Genomic DNA, 20,008 nt, shown 5'->3' with positions numbered 1-20,008 from the left:
GCTATTGGCAAAGTCTGGGAATTTGTTTTTTTCAAAAGCGAAGGTCAGCATTACAGCTCAGTAAACTGCCAATCTGTGAGTAACTTCTGCACAAATTAAAATGTCTGAATGTCAAATGGCTTTAGATTGGAGGGAAGTTTATTTTTATTTATTTTATTTTATTTTACATTTGTTTAACAGGAAAGTCCGACTGGACACAGGTCCATTTTCAGCGGAGTCCCTGGGAGAAAAGCTCCAAAAATAACACAAAACAATATAATACAATACACGAGAGAGAGAGACAGCAAATTATGGATGTAGTACTCATACAATATGGCACAGATTACATCTCGCAACAGTGAGAATCATTGAGGTACAGAATAAACTTAAAAACATTTTTTTTTACAGTTATAATTACAACAAGGCAAATATCAATCAGTAAAGTTTTTTAGGAGAAAGCTGTTTGTACATAGCTGAAGCTCTGAAACAATCTTTTGGTATGGATTAACCTGGGGATTGACACAAATTATATGTTTACACCAGTATGTAGCATTATAGTTTATGGTTTTCTTGTTGATTTACTTTTTGCCGAGCAGTTGTTTGTTGATTTATTGATGGTCCTTTTGATGGTGGGAAATTACATGGATGAATCCATCTCTATTACGATTTTTTTTCAGATATTTTGACTTCCAGACAATTTCATTCAGTGAGTGGGTGTCTTGTGATTACTGAGGTTGCCTATTTTACAAGTAGGGGCTTTTTTGTGTGTGTGTGAGTGTGTGAGTGTGTGAGTGTGTGTGTGTGTGTGTGTGTGTGTGTGTGTGTGTGTGTGTGTGTGTGTGTGTGTGTGTGTGTGTGTGTGTGTGTAATAGAGAGAGAGATTTAATATGTATGCCGAATATAATTTTGCAAATGGAATTCTTAGTTAAACATGCCCCTCTTCTTGAGCAACTAGACTTGAGTAACCAATATTAGATCTTAGCCATCCAGCTGGGAAAGGTTAGTATGTGGATTTTCCACCTAGTTTGATGAAGGCTATGCTACTTACCCAAGGACTACATTTATGGCTATCCATCCAGCCATCGTGTTGCTGAACTACATTGTTTGATAATGAGAGGAGCTTTTTACAGAAGTTGAAGGTTTTTGTGTCAAGAACCTGTCCATAAAAAGTGGCTTGTTTATTTTGCAGTGAAGGCTGTGGTCTTTGTAGTGAGCGTTTTAAGTATAACCAGTATTTCTGAGGTAGAGGAAGTCTCTTAAGGCAGGATCTTTCTTAGCCTGGAAAGCAAGCCAATGATGACATTTATAGGGGCCAGTGAGAGAGAGAGGAAAGCAAGAAGCTTTTTAGTCTGTTTGGATAACTAAGTGAACTTAGTCCTTTGATCTTTTTTGTCAGAAATGGTTGTAGTCTTTCTTATGGCAAGGTGTTTTGCTGAGGCACATGCCAAAAGGGGCATTGCACTCAATAATGGCTCTTGTAAAGGAAGAATACAGGGATTTTATGACCTCCTTGTCTCCGGATGAGATACCCTTACTAATGAAGTGGGCCATGTAAAAAGCTTTCCTTACAACGGAGACAACGTGGTGGTCAAATGCCAGGTTTCTATCAACCTGGGTGCCCAAGTACCATACGACTTACTGCGTGCTTACAACATTGTTATTAATGTGATAATTTGTGGAGACATCACTCTCCTCAAAGGGGATGATGATGCATTTTTTGACATTTAGCTTGAGGCCATATTTCTGCACCAGTTATTTGTTTTGGTGAGACCCTCTTGTAGCTTATTCAGAATTGTTTTATTAAGTCAGTAATGTGAATTATTTACTTTATTGCAAATGTGTTGGGTTATTTTTGTGGATTATCGTATTGTAGGACTGCTGATGTTGACATTTTACATAGTTGGACTGCTGGAATGGTTTTCCCAGTGAGAAATGCTAGTGCTGTAGTGAATATCTGTTTATTTGTAAAAAAAAAATATATATATATATATATATATATATATATATATATATATATATATATATATATTAACTAAGATGTTAGAGTTAACTGTTAGATTAGAGAATTAGAATGAGAATTAGAATTTTAAGGCAAATATTAGGCATTTATTACATTTAGTCATTGTTCAAATGCACCTACACACTTGTATATCACTTTTGTTTTGTCATTACATAGCTAACTATTTTGTTCCTCCAGGGTCTGTACTTAAAAGCAGTGTAGCACAACCTACTGATAATAGCTTTTGTTTTTTTGTTTTACTCGTTATCACTGTCCGTTACTATATTTTATTATTTGTCTCTTCTTCTTTTATTTTTCTCCATTTACATTCATATTTTCTGCAGTACTGAATGAGGTACACAGGCAGCCATTGCACTGTGCACCTACCAATCCATCACCTACTGAATACCCAGTGCTCTCCAGGCCTGTCTGTCTGCAGAAAGATGATGTTATTCCTATGAAAAGTAATCTGAAAGGCTTTTTGGAGCTCTCTGGTGCAATTTCTGTAGTGAAAGGTGTAAGCCATGCATTGATGTGCAATATCAGGATGGTTGTGCTTGGTCACTTAGTGGGTGGTGGAAGCCTTATGATGGCTTTGGTGGCCTGGTGGCTGAACACCTGAATTGGTAACTTGGAGAGTATGCTTTTGTAACTTGCATACATGCAAGGAAAGGAAACATAATGATGAGAGATAAGGTAAAGTGAGGACTGACTGCCAAGATGGACAGTGCTATCCGGACAATAGCCGAGTCCAGTTGTAAGGGAGCCACAGAGATAACTGCCTTTTGGTTGGTTGCAGCACTGTGTATCTTGTCAGTCAGTCTTCACCCCACATTAATTCCCATCCTGGTGTTCCCTTTCCTTCTGCATCAGTTTCCTCCCCAGTTTGTTGTCCAATCCTGTCCTTCTTCTGTCTGTATGTAGTTCTCCTTTGCAGTCCCTGCTTTGAGTCAACATCTCTCTTATCAGTCTTTTATAGTCTTTTGCATTGGTTTGTCTGCTCCTTCCGCCATCAGTATACCCTCCTTCCTGCCCACACCTTTTACATGCTGTCTTCTATCCTTCTTGGCAAAATAAAAAAATGTGTACCTGTCCCACCAAAATTAAACCCTTCATCTGCATCTTGCCACCAGTCTTCTTTTCCCCTTGTCCTTCTACATGCTCTTATGCTTGCTCTTCCCTCGTTCTCACTGTCCTATACACATTTTCTTTCCTGTTTATACAAAACCAAAAAAAGTATTTGCAGCAGGATATGATTTCTGTTTTTAAGTAGTCACTGTACCTACTAGAAAAAAGAATATATACTGCAGTCCCTCTGAAATGCAACTACTCCACCCCCAAAATAATACATTTCTGTACACAGTGGTGGTCACCCAACAATCCACTGTAGTTACTATGCCTATCTACATGAAATAAATATTTCTAATGAGGCATTCAGAATAATTCTAGTAGGAATGACGAAAGTTAATAACTTTTCCTCTTTTTTTAGACATGTGGTGTCATGTCTGACACTTTGTAGACAGTATTTTTTAAACTACTAGTAATGATGTTTATAGTTCCCATTTTGTTTTCACTTGTAATATGTCAATATATGCGTGATGTGTTTTATCCTGCTGATTTTATTATTTATGTTTTAGTCAGATACATGATTAAAGCAGAGGCGTCAGGTTTACTAACATATTAGCATCTTAAGTTTTAGTTTTAACTAACCAGTTCTGTATTCATGTTTTTGAAGGATAGACATAATCTTTAGTGGTGTACTGTCACATGCAACTGTGGCTACAGTCCTAACTTTAAAATACACTATGCCTTAAAGTTTTAATTTTTACTTCATTTGATATTATGTTGTACTATTTCCATGCACTAATATGTGGCACATTCTCAGTTTGATTTTGGATCTGTCTTTCTTTGGCTTGCACTGTTTTTATAGCTCAGGATTTATTTGATTATATGTTAATTTTGGCACAGAATATTAGTACAGTAGTTTAGGTACCTATCAGTGGTAGCTTTGTAACTCAAAACCTAGGGACTGCCCATGCTCTGGAATAGACTTCCCATACAGGTCAAGCAGAGCACCGCACTGGCCCTTTTCAAGAGACATCGTAATGAGTGGATAGGAAATAGAAAGTTCACTCCGGGGATCACTGCAGTGGCTGTACTTGATAGAGGCACTGGGAACTAATGTTGGGTGGCACAATGTCATGGCACTTCTATGGGCTAGGCTTGTAAAGGCTCCAGGGCCATTAGCCTAGTACACACCTATGAACATAATATTTCATGTGATTTTCATTTATTTGTCTGTTTCTATATTTGTTAGCCAGGAAACTAACCACTTGGCCACCAATAAGTAAAACACAAACTAAAACCAATTAAACCCACCAAAGTGGGGGACTTCACCCCCCCCCCAACTAAATATACCAACTCCGAGATTGCAATACAGTGGAGAAAAGAGCAGAGTTTGCCCTGGTGGACAAGTGGTTAGTCTTCTGGTGGTGAAATGTGCCATTCTGGGAGTACGTTCATTTAAATTTTCACTGAAGTCGTCTCCCTGTTTTGAAGGGAATATATATATATATATATATATATATATATATATATATATATATATAATAAGGTTCCCCTACATTTGACCAAATGTACATTTGTTTGAGAAACCCAGGGGGTGTGATTTTATGTCTATAGTGAGGATGGCTGAACATTGGATATGTTGAAGGTGCAGCTGAATGATGGATATGTCAAACATACAGAATGTTGATACAAGTAAGTGGGGTTGAGGGGTGAGAGCATATGTGTATGTGTGTGAGTTAGGGTTGGGTTCGGGTGAAGTGAATGATGGGTGTTGTGTGTTTGTGTATTTTAAGGTAAGGATAAGGGTTAGGTTAGGGGATAGATGTAGCTTTTTTTGTGTGTCTGAGTCTGTCTTGTGTAGTGGCAGTGTTACAAGAAGGTTTTAATGACCTCAAGGTATAAGGTTAAGGTTGGGGGAAGGGGCAGTGTTAGGGTTAGCACCCATTACTAAGGTGGTGCAGGACAGATCTGGTGAGGTACATACCAAAGGGATCATTACCATTGGATCATTGGAGGTTAGTAGGCTAATGGCACTAGAGCACTTTTCAGCCTAGCCATTCATGCCCTAAATTTCCCAATTGTGAATGCCCACTGACACTTATATTCTATAATGGAAGAAATTTAAATATTAGAAACATCAGCTGTGTTTATAAATAGGAAATATGATGTTAATAATGTAGAGAAAAGTATGGCTAGAGTCAGAAGAGAGAGATATGGAAGATGTATTAATAAGGCTAATATGTCTAATAAAGAAAATAAAAAAGCTTATATAGACAAATTTTTTTTGTAGTTTTAACATTTAATATGCTTATTGAGAATATGAAATATGTTATAAAAACATTACTGGCAATTTTTATTAAAAGATCCAGAGTTAGCAGGCCTAGCAGACCAGAATTTGATATTCTCTTATAAAAGAGGGACTAACTTGAAAGATATGTTAGTTCATACTAAATTTAGCAGACTACAAGAAGTAATAATGAAACATGAAGAGTTGGGGACGACACCATGTGGCAGATGCAAGGGATGTCCACACATTGTACAGACTTTTCCTGTTATAAATAACGGGAAGTTTGATGCCATTGCATCATTTAGTTGCTGTACAGAAAATGTAGTCTATGCGTTAAGATGTGGGTGTAACAAGTTTTATATAGGCCAGACAAAGAGAATGTTTAAGACTAGGCTATTGGAACATCTAAGGGACATTAGAACAAGTAAAGAAGAAAGTCCCTTGGCTCAACACTTTAAAGCACATTATTTGTGTGATTCTAACGTTTTAACAGCTCCAATATTAGAACAAACATATTTTGAAGATGCTGATTTGAATAAGAATATGTTATTATATAAAGAGACTGTTTTTATTTTAAAATATGATACTTTGATTCCAAAAGGTTTAAATGTAGATTATTGCTGGAAATGTATGGTTTAGATAGATGTGTTTTTATCTGTTTTATTGTTTAATTGCTTAATTAATTATTTGATTGAATATATGTGAGTATAAAATGAGAACTGCATTAATCTGAAATTTACTCCTTGAAGGCCTGGTATAAGCCGAGGCGCTAGAGTGTTTTTTAATAAACTGGTTTACTTGACTGCTAGTTGTTCTTGTTTTGGATTTTGGAGTTTGTCGTGAGAATATTCTGTAATGGGTCTGACCACTTCTCAATATAGCAGGATGATCATTTCCTTGAATCTGGACAAAATATTCTTTGCAATCAGTGGAGATGTATAAAAAATTTCCTGAGAGCAGATGCCATATGTTGGTCGAAGGAGTGGGAACTATCTATCTAACTGCCCACGTTTATAAATATATTTTTACTTCACAGTAGGATGTTGCCAATACTATAAGCTATAATAAAAAGTTGTTTTCTGAAGGAGAAAATACTCCATTTTTTGGCATGCAATTTAAGCCCATTTTTAAATGACTTTTTTAAAGACTACACATGCACTTGAATGACTGTTTTTTATGTATTATGGAATGATTTTGCCACCACTGGGTCCAACTAAGTAACAGGATACAGTAAGTAGTAATATTCTGTCTGCTAGCCATGTCCATGTAGAAATAATCCAAATCCATTTGACCCGTATGATATTAATGTTGGAGGAAGAATGTGACTTCAGCCCTCAGCTGTCCACTCTTCATACTCCCTACAATTTATTTATCTGTTTATTGTTTGAGATCCTTTTGAATGCATTACTCCATTTATATGTTATGCTGTATGTGATTGTTTGCCATAGTGAAGGGCTTGAACAAATTTATATTTACATAATTATGTGTCTCAGCAATCCCTGAAGAGCCAACTAAACTGGTCAGATTGAGTATCATTATGTGGGGTCAACTACCCCAGGGTGATGGGAGGGATTTCTGGGTAGGATTCCTGCCTCTGATGGAACCCCAAGACTCTAGTTGTTTGGAAGACTCTGGCAAATTATCTTCAGGTCAGTTCCAAACTGACATCATTGCACTTTGTGTGTGGGGTGAGACTGTATGTAGGCCATAAACAAAAAAATCCTCCAATTGCTTTCAGATTGTTGACGTACTGGCTTACTGGGTTACCCTGATCTATGCCTGTTCCCTGTTTTGTGTGTTAAGTTGGTAAAGTATTAGAGGATCTTGGCTGTAGGAGAGGAGAGACTCTTGTTCAAGGCTGGGGACACCCCCCCACCAAAAAAAAGATAAAAATACTATTGTAACTGCATGATAATCTTTTTAATTTTCATATTTTTAGGTACTGTATCTTCATTGCAAAGAGAAGTAGCTTATCAGATGTCACAGCTGCGAAAAGCAGAATCTGAAGAAGAAAGACTTAGGAAAGAGCTCAGAGAGAGAGAATGCCAGTTACAAGCCATGTCTAACAAGGTAACTAGCAATATTTATCAGAAGAATTTTGACAAGTGGCAGTTATAGCTAGCAGAATCTGATGTACAAGTTACCCAGTAATGATGATGGATCATTTTAACCATGTATGATACTTTAATTTTAATGTTATAAAATAGGGAAGGGTTCAAGGGGGTTGGGAGTTGTCATAAGGTAAGATGGTTACCTCACAGACACAAGATTCAGTGTTTGATGCTCATCTTTGAGGGAAATTGGCTAGGCTTATAATGGTCCACAAGGGCAGCTTGCCTAGTATTTACCTATGAACCTTTAACATAAGTGTTATAGGGTTAGAGTTGCTGGCGCTGTGTCAGACTCCAAGCCGGTCACAAGTGGTGTCCCACAGGGCTCGGTCCTTGGCCCCCTATTGTTTGGCATCTACTTCTCAGAAGTACAGGCCAACATGGGAGGACTTTGGCTGACAAAGTTTGCAGATGACTGCAAACTGGGCGCCATAGTGGAAAGTGCATCGGACACGGATATCCTTCAGAAGGGACTCACGGAACAGATAGCTGGTGCCAGAGCCATGGCCTGAAGTTAAACGCCAAAAAATGTATAGTCATACCCTTCAGGAAAACAAGGTAACCCCAAGCTACCATATAGGTGGCAATCCACTAAGCACAGAAGAGGTTATCAGGGACCTGGGGACCCAGGTTGACAGTGGCCTTTCTTTTGACACTCACATTGCTAAAGTGGTTAGAAAGACCTTCTACATTGCCCACCTGATCATGAAGGGATTCACATCCAGATCTAGTGAGGTCATTGTTCCCTGTACTCTTCACTTATCAGACCAATGATCGAGTACAATGCCCCATTCGGGATGTATCTCACCCGACATCTGCAGCAATTGGAGAGACCCCAAAAGTTCCTCACCAAAAGGATAAAGGACTCCAAAATCTGTCATATGCTGCCAGATTGAAGAAACTCCAGCTCTATTCAGTCGCATACCGTCTGCTCAGAGGTGACATGTGCCTGACATACAAGGCCATGTCCAACCCGGAATTAATGGACATGCTCCACCTCAAAAAATCCAAATCCACCAAAACCACTAGAGCAAGCGACTTAAACCGTAGCACGGATATAAATAGGACGTGCTGGAGGGATAGATTTATCACTCAGAGACTCCCTATGCTGTGGAATAAAATCCCGGTCCATGTGAGGCAGAGCACCTCGCTGACTCTGTTCAAGAGAAATCTAGACCTGTGGATGGGAGATCGTAGGTTTACCCCGGGAATCATCTCTGGGTCACTGCTGGACAGAGGCACAACAAACTAATGGGCACAGTATTTTTTCATATAAGGGGTGGCGTAAGCCACAATAATTTGGGCTAGGCTTATAAATGCCTTAGGGCAGATAGCCTAGTATAAACCTATGAACCTATAGTATAAACCTATGAACCTATGAACCTAAGTGGACTAGTCCTTCTCTGACCCATTTCAGCTGTAACTCAGTCAATAAGGACAAGGGTTAATATAGCAGTAATATGGAATATTTAGAGCGACCAATCAACCAGCATGTTTTTGGGAGGTGGGTGGAAACCATGCAAACATTTGGAAAACATGTAGACTCTACTTAAATAGCAAATAGGAATCTAGGCTGAACCCTTGTCTCTGGAGCTATCAGGCTGAAAACTCTCCCCTGTGCCAACTTGCATCCATTTAGCTTTTATCTCCAGGAGTAACAGCTTCTAACTAGATGATAATGCCAAAAATAAGCACGTCAGTAAATTATGATGTTCTTAATGCTTACTGATGCAGAAAATCATTATCAGATTGAGCTTTAATTATCCAGGAAGATCATGTTAGCAGTGAAGACCTCTATGTTCAGCTTTTGGTCATGTGTTTGTGTTGCGCCTTTGTGGATTACAAGTTACGTATTATTTACTATATGTATGATTCTGATGTAAGTGTTTTTAACATCAGATTGCGATTTTACCATGAATAAAGTTATTTGAATACACTGTGGAGATTTTACTCTTGCTAATCGAAAATATAGTTTAAATTGCTACTAAATTTTAGCACTAGTTTGGCACTTTGGTTGCTTTGGTGTTTGGACTTTGTGCACTGGAATTGTTTTTTAGCTTATGTCAGTTGTAAAGTGAATTCTTAACACATTTCAGACTGTTTTTTGTGATAATACCATAGTTTGGCAGAGTTCATTTGTTTGGGGACATACTTATTATTAGAAACTGTAAGCAGTTGTTGTGATACACTGTCCAGCACTGTCAGTTTATTATTCTGCCACAAAAACTGACAGAAAACTAGATGAAGAAAATAATTCTATTAGACTAAAAAACTTCTAAGGCATATGGATAAAAACCACAACACACAAACTGGTGGTTTTTAGCGCTTTCATTCCATAAATATCCTGGAAGTTCGTCAGAAAACAAGAAACATACAGCAGTGCAGAGTTAAATAATTAACACAGGGTAATAAAAATGCAACAAAATTGAAACAGAACACCCAACTACAGTTACAATAACCAATCCTAAAGCAAGAGACAGTATAACTGATGCATATTCAACATATCTGGTGCATAGATTCAACCTACTAGCTTCAAAGTGAGGCAGTACAATTACAAATTATACGTAAGTTAAAAAAAAGAATATATCAATAAAGTTTAAACCAATATAAATTCTAACCATTTTTCAACAACCAGAAATAGAAAATGGGAACAATTACTCCTGCCATCGTAGGACGCACTTCAGATTCAAATTGTCAGCTGGCAGCTGGGAACTACCCCAGAGCTAGGCAGGGTATATGACCTTAATAAGGATGAGATACCCAATTCTGTGGCTATCCAATCACTCTTACCAGCCTTGGAAGATGTTTATAAAGCTGCCTGCAGGACACCAGTATCTATTCCAGCAGTCCCTGAAGTGTCTCAGTAGTGTTTTCTTGGATATGAACGGTCTCTTTTCTCATTTAACTGCTGATCCAGATTCACTCTCCATAGTCTGCTCAAATAAAAAAGCCTTGGCTTCTTATACAGTGCTCCTTGATAAAGATGGAAATTGTTAGATTTTCAGGAAAAAATATATCTCTCTCTCTCTAGTAATCTAGCCTTTAGAATGTTAAATTATTAAGGCTACATGTAGAAATTTATTTTACAGCATATAATACAGTTGGGATGATTTTGCTGCATCCTTACGTGCAGAGCAAAAGTCTTATAAGAATGACATTGATTTGAATTTGACTCAGGTTTGGAAACATGCTTTCAAAGGTGTGTTTAAATGTGCAGATACAGTCCCGAGAAATGTTGCTTCCTCTGTTACATTAAGATGGTATGCTTGGTTACATAATCAGAACTCCTCTGATGATTTAAAAGACAAAATTTTGAATGTACGTTTAAGTTCTGAATTGTTGTTTGGGCCCTTTGTTGCACAGGTTCTCATTTCCAAAAAAGAATCAACCCCCCTGCAAAGGAAGGACTATGCAGAGTGAGACAGCTCTCATCCCTCCTTCCTGCCCTTATTTCCCCTTCTCCAGCATCTCTGTCAGTCCTAAAGCCTGGATGCAAATAGTGTCAGACAAATGGGTTCTGAGAATAATTAAGAGAAGAAACACTTGGTAGAGGATAGAAAATCCTCCCCCTTCCAGGGAAATTCCACCCACACACATCAGACCAGACCAGAGAGAGCTGTTTCTTCCAGTGCTCCATCACATTGAAGAAGCATGGGTAATAGGATCAGTGCCTGCATTACACAAAGGCAAAGGATTTTACTCCAGAATCTTTTTGTTACCAAAAAAGGAGCACTCTTGCAGATCTGTCTTACATCTGTCCTTTCTAAAAATCTTTGCAAAAGTTCGTAAATTCAAAATACTCACCTTGCAGTCAGTCCTAGTGTTGATTCCAGACCACTGTTTCGTGGTGACTCTAGCTGTCAAGGATGCTTATAGTCATCATATTCCAATTGCTCCCAGTTTCAGGAAATTTTCGTGATTTGCTATGTCTGTCGTACAGTATCAGTTTTCTGCATTACCCTTTGGCATGTCTACTGCATCTTGAGTGTTTACAAAGTGTCTTGCCACAGTGGTTGCCTATTACAGAACTCTAAGCACCCACATTTTTTTCTTATTTAGACAACTTGCTGATTTGTGCAGATTCTGTATCCAGGTGCTTGGAGTCCTTAGAAAAGGAAACATCCCTTCTTTCCCACCTGGGCTTCAAATTGAACCTTCAAAAGTCCTTCCTCACACCCTCTCAATGAATTGTTTTCCTATGTTGTTGGATAGGCATAGTAAAAAGGATAACCTTACTGCCAGAAGAGAATGTTCTGATATATCAGGGCATTTTAATGGATTTCTCGCTTCCAGACATGTCCTCATTAAAGAGAGTTCCTCAACAACCTAAGCCTCATGGCATCAAGTGATCCTCTTGATATCACCAGCCAGACTACACATGGGGAAAAATCAATGGTACTTAAAGAATTGTTGGACCCAGCACCTTCATCCCTTGGATTTCCAGGTATAGGTACTAGGATTTGTGAAACAGGGACTACAGTGGTGGAGAAATCAACTGCTCTCAATCCAGGACTCTCTTTCTCCCTTAAGACCCCAGTCCAGTCTGCTCAGACAGACTCTTCAGATTTTGTGTGCAGAGCAGTGTCCATGGCAGTTCAAGTGCAAGGTTTGTGGGGCCATCAGGACATGCTAAACCACATAAACATAAAAGAGATGATGGCAGTGATTCATGCATTGAAAGTTCTTCATAACTTATGGACTCTAGGTCCTCTTCTAGTGGCCACAGACAACACTACTGTGATGTGGTACCGGAACAAACAAGGAGTTACGTGGTCATACCCTCTTTGCCATTTGGCAGTGATGGCCTGGGAGCTGGCTGTACAGCATTCTGACACTGTTCAGGCCTCATATATTCTGACAGAACAAAACACAGTGGCAGACAGGCTAAACAGATCCAGGACAGGCCCTCATGAGTGGATGCTGTATGTAGAGGTCTTCCAGGACTTGATCCAGATGTGGGGAACACCTCAAGTAGATCTGCTTGCCTCCTTTCAAAACAGACAACTGAAAAAATTCTGTTCAAGATGGGTTTATATCATAACATTGAAGTAGTAAAACGTCAAGTGTTGTAATATCGAACCCAAAACAGCGAACGCTGAAAATAGCGAAGCTGCAGAACACCAAATTCTTTCCTATGGAAAGAATTCAGTGGGCTGTTTCTGCCGCTTCGCTATTTTCTTCACTGTGGTGCGAAGGTTACAGACCGGGTTAAGGTAAGTGTGCGAACGGACTGGGTTAAGGTGAGTGTGGGAATGGGATAGTTAGGGACCTAAGGGTTAGGGAGAGGGTAAGGTGAGTGTGTGATAGTTAGGGGCCTTAGGGTTAGGGAGTGGGTAAGGTGAGTCTGCAATAGTTAGGGACCTTAGGGTTAGGGAGCGGGTAAGATGAGTGTGCGATAGTTAGGGAGCTTAGAATTAGGGAGCGGGTAAGGTGAGTGTGGTTAGGGAGCAGCTAAGGTGAGTGTGCGATAGCTAGGGACCTTAGGATTAGGGAGCAGGTAAGGTGAGTGTGCGATAGTTAGGGACTTTAGGGTTAGGGAGCGGGTAAGGTGAGTTTGCGATAGTTAGGGACTTAGGGTTAGGGAGTGGGTAAGGTGAGTGTGCGATAGTTAGGGAGTGGGTAAGGTGAGTGTGCGATAGTTAGGGGCTTAGGGTTAGGAAGCAGGTAATGTGAGTGTGCGATAGTTACGGACCTTAGGGTTAGGGTTTGGGTTAGGGTAAGTGGATAGATAGTAGTGTATGTACGGTTTAGTGTAGGGTTAGAAGTAGGATTTTAAGTGTGTATGCGTGGATTACTTTTTTTGGTGTGCTTGTGTTGTGTGTGTGTTTCTCGGAACATCAAATTTTTTTCCCTGGGAAAAAAAATTGCTGTTCTGAGCTTTTGATTATATCACATTTCGACATTCCAAGTTCAAGCTTATGGTGTTCAATATGTTGGGATTTCGATTATGTGATATACACCTGTTCAAGATATCCTTGCAGATAGACACTCTACTATTTCCATGGCCGGGAATGTTCCTGTATGCATTTCCACCCTTTCCAATGCTTTCCAAGGTACTTTTACCAATTCAGAAAGAATTACAATTGTGATAATCCACTTTTGGCCCAGACAAATTTGGTTCTTTCTTTTAACAGAATTGGCGAACGGCAGTTATCACAGACTCGATCTGCTCACACAGCATCAGGAGTGAATGGTATACCCCATCTTAAAGTAATTGGAACTGACATCCTGGATGTTTCTATTTTTATACATTTTAAGCAGTTGTTCCATGAGGATGTGCAACAGGAGAAAAGAAAACCTGCAGCTGTTGAGTCTTATGTTTGCAAGTGGAATAGGTTTTCTAGATGGTGCCTACTCAATAACAGAAGTCCCAAAAGGGTTTAAACCTCTCCAGTTTTGAAATATTTGTGTGACTGACTTAGAGATAGTTGGCATATGCTTCTATCAAAGTGCATCTTGTGGCCATCTTAACTTATCTGTCCATAGATCCCTCTTTTTCATCTCTTTTTGTGGTCAGTTTATGAAAGGAGCATAGCACATAAGACCCTCTCGAAAGCATATTCTTTCTCTCTGAGATCTCAACTTTGTTCTTGAAAAATTGACCTTAAAAAATTGACCTTGCCTCCTTTTCAACCTGACTGTCAGACTGGTTTACGGTTCATTACTTGGAAGATTATTTTACTCATTGCTCTGACATCTGGGCGTAAGTCTTTGAGCTGCAAGTTCTCATGTTGGGCCAACCTATCTGATTTTCGCATGCACACGTTTGTGTTACACACTGATCCATCATGTCATGCCTAAAGTTGTTTCTGAATTTGCATTGAATCAAGCCATCAATCTCCTATTGTTCTCGTCTGGTCAAAAAAACAAACAAAAAAAACAAGGGAGAAAAGATTCTACATACCTTGGATATGCTTAATCAGCTCAGGTACTACCTTGATAGAACAAAGTCCTTTAGAAATGCTGAACAGCTGTTTGTCTCCTATACAGGGACTAAGAAAGGTCAACCTGTCTCTAAGCACAGTACTTCATGATGGTTGTCCTCTGGTATAGTGTTCTATTACTCCCACCACTAGACAAGGTTAAAGCTCACTCTACTAGGGCCTTATCATCTTCGATGGCATATTGGAAATGTGTGGACTCGAAGTATTTTATAGGCAGCAACCCTGTCCTGTGTTCATACCTTCACAAAGCACTACAAATTGGATGCCTTTTTAAGGTCCAATACAGGCTTTGCTAGGACCATTTTCCAGGGGCTCCTGGATCTTTATCCTTCCACCTCCCTGGTAGGAAAAGCTTTGGCAATTTACTCAAAATGCCACTGAGGCAGTGGAAATGCTGAACATAGTACAGTTGCACAAGTCCCGCTTACCTGTAACAGTAGCTGCTCGATTTCCTCACTGCCTTAGTGGCAGCACACCCTCCATCCCCCAGACTGTGCATAGCTGAGGTGTGTTTCGATCTCTTTGATTCAGATTTGGCGTTTATATGGTACTGTGATTTGCTGAGAATTTATTCTTGCTAGATGATTCTGGATTCTTGAAATTTCCTCTTCTTTGTAGAACCAAAAAAGCCTAAACAATCACTTTATGTGACAGTTGAAGGCTTCCCTCACAGGATATGCTCAGAAAATTAGCTGTCACAGGAAGAAAGAGAGGGATGGGAGTCTGAGCTTTGGAAACTGGCCAGCACTGGGTTACCTTGACAGATAACCCTAAATGTCACTGAGACAGACAGGAATCCAAACATCTATTGTTACAAGTAAGTAGAACTTATGCAACTGTACATTTTCTGTTGCACAGAAAATAGGGCAGCTGGAGACATATTCCTGATCTCTACAGAGTAAATACCTTCATACAGGTTCTGAAATTCAGAATGCTAACACTTCGGGCCCTCCTTTCACTTTTTTCTCCACAAGCTTTTAGGGACATTATTTAACACATTACAGCTGGGTGACAGCTCCTGATGTTTCAGCAGTTACATCCCACTTATGCCTCTAGGCATCACATATCGCTTGTTCATATTTGTATTAATAATTATAAAACCATGCTGCATACAAAGCATTAAAAATGTCATCTTAAAGCTCACACATAGTCAAACACAACTGTATTGATGGGTCTATATTAGAACACCGAACTTTCAAAATTTCAAGTGTTCTAATATCGACCTGTTTTCAGCGAACGCTGAAAATATCGAAGAAACAGAAAACCGAAATTTTTCTTAGGGAAAGAATTTGGTTGTCCATTTCTATTGCTTCAGTATTTTCAGCGCTATGGTGGAAAGTTACGGGTCAGGTTCAGGTAAGTGTGTGATTGTGTGAATGTGAGGGTTAGGGCGGGTTAGGTGAGTTAGGGTTAGGGCGCGGGTCAGGTAAGTGTGCGATTGTGTGGACTTGAGGGTTAGGGTGGGGTAGGTGAGTTAGGGTTAGGGCACAGGTGAGGTGACTGTGCGATAGTGACGGACCTTAGGGTTAGGGTTTGGGTTAAGGTAAGTGGATAGTTAGTGGTATATGTATAGTTTAGTGTAGGGTTAGGTGTAAGAGTTTAGGTGTATGTGTGTGGATTGCTGTTTGTTTGGTGTGCTTGTGTTGTGTGTATGTGTTTTGGAACAGCAAATTTTTTTCCTAGGAAAAAAAATTGCTGTTCTGTATGTTCGATGTTTTAAATTTTCGATTAATAGGGTATGATATTAGAACACTTGAAATTTTGAAAGTTCGGTGTTCTAATATAGACCCGTATTGATATATGACCTCTGGCTAATGCAGGTAAAGATACATTTAATTACTGTTCATATAATATGTATTTATATTGTCATAAATTTCATATTTTTCTAATGTCTCAGCAACCAAGTAGTATGCACAGAATTGCTTAGCCTCAAATGAAAGCTCTCAGCTGTGTGAATAAAATTCTGTCAACAGTATGCGTGCAAATTCAGTGGTTGTTGAGATATTGTAAGTTGATTGCAAGATATTACGAACTTAATAGCTACTGTGATGTTCATCGTGTTACTCTGCTGCAGTCATCACACTTGGGTTATCCTGTCGTCAGGCGGTCCCGCAGTCGGCCGGATTTCCAAAGTCTTGGTCCGACGTCGGTTGTTGTCGCCTCATCCCTGATGTCAGTGCGCCAGGGGTACATATACTGCAACCAACGCCATTTTCTTCAGTCTTTCTTGCCGCACGGTGCCTGAAGCAGAAGCAGTTCGCAAGTGCCGGTCGGCCGACTCCTGAGATTGTCGAATTCGAATTTCAGACCGAAGTCTTCTATAAAGCTAAGTACCCCATTGGGGAATTTTTTCTTACCTCAGACCGATGTCAGAAAAAGTTAACAATTGTATTTCTTGTGGGAAGCAAATACCTCATAAGGATTTTCATTCTTATTGCATACCTTGCCTAGGCCCTGATCACGATGTCACTTCTTGTCGTTTTTGTGCTAGGTTTAATAAGCGTATTATTAAAAGACGATTTGATTTCGCACGACACTTTTTTGGTAGAAAATTTAACTATAACATGCCGTCAGAGCTACCGACTACCGGCGTGCACAAAAAATGCAGGGACAAGGACCGACACCCAAGGCCTAAACCCGATTCCGAGGCCTCGTTTGATCCGGTCTCCGGTTCTCCGGTTATCAGTGAGGCTCCAACGCAGCCCCTGACTACCGCAGTCCTGGAACCCGAGACCGCTACGGATATTTTGATGGAATGTACTAGGCCGACGCAGCCTTTTACTTCAGGTCCTTCCGACGATATACCTTCTAAGGACATTGGTGCTTCAGAAACGCCATCGGTTTCTGAGGGTGTTTTCAGACCGACGACTCTCACAGTCAAAACGTTTTCTAAGTCTAAGACTCCTTCTAAAGCTAAAAAGACTACACTTCAGTCTCCTGTTCAAGGCCCTATGCCTAAGAAACAGATGCTCAAAATGGCTGAAGATTTGATTTCTCTTATCAGGGGTTCACAGCCTCCTCCTGACAAAAGGCCTAGACAAGAGGAAGATTCTGCTTCTTCTGAGCAACTGTCTATTTCTTCGGATTCCTCTGAAGACCAAGACTATTCCTACTCTCCTTATGAAGATTCTGATGCTGAGGACTCTATTCCCTCAGCTTCCCCTCCTGAAGACTACTCTTTTGGGGAAACTTTACACACTATGAGGGAACATTTCCACTGGGAAGGTCAGGATTTCTCTGATTCCAAGAAAAGGCTCAGAGAGTTTCTTTTACTCCCCCAACACAGACCTCTAGCCATCCCACCTGTTTTGGATATTGTGGATGATGTCTATTTAGAATCCAGTGTCAACCCAGACTCTCTACCTCCTGCTCCGGCTAAGCCTGACAGATACTACAGAGTACCTGATTCCCACAAATTTCTTTACAAAAGCCCAGTAGCTGACCCAGAGACTATCTCCCAGGGTCCCAAGGGGGCTAAGGCTTCCATGGCTAAAAACCCAGTACCTTCTGAGAGGGACTCAAGAGCACTAGACAGGTTGGGGAAAAAGGTTTACACCTCAGCCACATTATCTATGAGAGCACTAAATTGTCAATTTCATATGCTCAAGTATCATCAGTTTCTAATCTCTCAGTTAAAATAAAAGATAACCTCTCTTCCCCAACAATCTGAATTGAAAGAAGTACAGGATTTGTTGCACACCACCGAGCAGGTGGGCAAACATACCTTACAATGTGGGTTTGATTCTTTGGAGGCCTGCTGCAGAGCAGCTGTCACTGGATCAGTTATACGTAGGCATGCCTGATTAAAGGAACAAAGTCTACCTGATCATGTCAAAGCAAAACTACTGGATGCACCCTTACAGCAGGATGTTCTTTTTGGAGTTAAAGCAGAAGAAGTGCTAAAGAAAATGGAAGATAAGGCGAAATCAATGCAGACAACAACCCCCTCGCTTCAGCAGAAACTGGCCAACAAAAAATTGGTCCTTTCCAGCCACTGACAGACCTCAGAGGGGTAAATACAGGTGTCCAAGGGGCAGAGGACAACCACAAGCTCAGTATAAACCTCGCCAATGGGGCACTCCAACCCAGAAAGGAGGAGAAGACAGGTCTCAACCCACCAGAAGGCAAACTCAATGACTTGCACCTCAACTGGCCAAACAAAGCTCTTTTGTTAGCCCCCCTGGGGGGAAAACTAGCACTTTTTGCAGACAACTGGCACGTGGTTACAAAGGACAAATGGGTCCTAGACATAATTTTACTAGGATACAGATTCCACTTTCACACCTTGCCAATGAAAAGAGGAATGCCAAACCTGCCACTAAATCAAAGGGCAGAGGCTCAAAAACAAATTACAGCTCTCATGGCCATGAGGGCCATTCAATGGGTACCGATTCAAGAGCAAGGCCAAGGATTTTACTCAAGGCTCTTTCTAGTACCCAGAAAGGACAATGCTTGGAGACCAATTCTGGATCTTTCAATTCTAAACACTTACCTACAAGTCCCAAAATTCAAGATGCTAACACTACAGCAGCTACTTCCCATGTTGGGCAAGGAAGCATGGCTGGTAACATTGGACCTCAAGGAGGCATACCTGCATGTCCCTATCAGACAAAGTTGCAGAAGATACCTCCATTTCATTGCAGGTTCAACCCATTACCAATTCTCTGCACTGCCCTTTGGCTTATCTACTGCAACCAGAGTTTTCACAAAATGCCTGGCAACAGTAATTGCATACTGCAGACAAAGAGGAATTCAAATATATCCATACCTGGACGACTGCCTCATCCAAGCAGAAAGAAAAGACATTCTCTTACATCATCTGGCTTTTGTGAAGCATCTACTAAATTGTCTGGGGTACACAGTAAACAAAAAGAAGTCAAAACTAGTACCCTCACAAAAATGGCATTCCTGGGTACCAGCTTGGACACAACGGCCCAGAAGGCTTATCTTACACCAGACAAGCAACTACAACTGACTCAATATTTCAAGACAATGGCAACAAAGACCCAATTAACTGCAATAAAAATTCTGCAGGCTTTGGGCTTCATGGCATCTTGCATTCTGATAATACCATTTGCAAAACTGCATATGAGGAAATTACAGTGGTACCTAAAAAGTGTATGGTCTCAACACAGCCACAGCTTGGACACAATGATATCTCTCATTCCCTGCCTACAACAGGAATTTCTATGATGGGCACAGGCATGTCACCTCAACAAGGGTCAGCCTTTCACCTTGCCCCCAGCCAGGCAAACTATCATAACAGACGCCTCAGATTATGCCTGGGGGGCACACATGGCAGGGCAATGCATTCAAGGCCTATGGACTGCAGAACAAAGAAAACTGCACATAAATCAAAAAGAGATGCTAGCTGTACAGAAAGCTCTGACAGCCTTCAAGGATCTTCTACATCCAGGACAACTTGCAATAAAAACGGACAACACCACAGTAATGTGGTACATAAACAAACAAGGGGGCACACATTCCTACCCTCTTTGCAGGCAAGCAATAATCTTATGGAACACAGCTCTGGCCTACCAAGTCCAGTTACAAGCTCAATTCCTGCCAGGACAGAAAAACACATTGGCAGACGACCTAAGCAGAAACATCAAAGATCCCC

At 40.3% G+C, this 20,008-nt stretch overlaps 1 protein-coding gene across 4 annotated transcripts in view; it reads left to right on the top strand.

Annotated features, from left to right (window-relative positions):
* CCDC27 (coiled-coil domain containing 27) overlaps nt 1–20,008 on the top strand; it is a 1,043,518-nt gene that overhangs the window by 729,308 nt on the left and 294,202 nt on the right. For all 4 annotated transcript variants that reach the window (XM_044062954.1, XM_044062953.1, XM_044062952.1 and 1 more), the window contains one exon: nt 7,273–7,403. In XM_044062954.1, the coding sequence (XP_043918889.1) occupies nt 7,273–7,403 (131 nt within the window). The remainder of the gene's footprint in view (nt 1–7,272; nt 7,404–20,008) is intronic.

Source organism: Protopterus annectens, chromosome 2.part1 (assembly GCF_019279795.1).
Source record: "Protopterus annectens isolate FY-2018-M chromosome 2.part1, PAN1.0, whole genome shotgun sequence".
NCBI lineage: Eukaryota > Metazoa > Chordata > Ceratodontiformes > Protopteridae > Protopterus > Protopterus annectens.
This window is presented reverse-complemented; position numbering and strand designations above follow the sequence as displayed.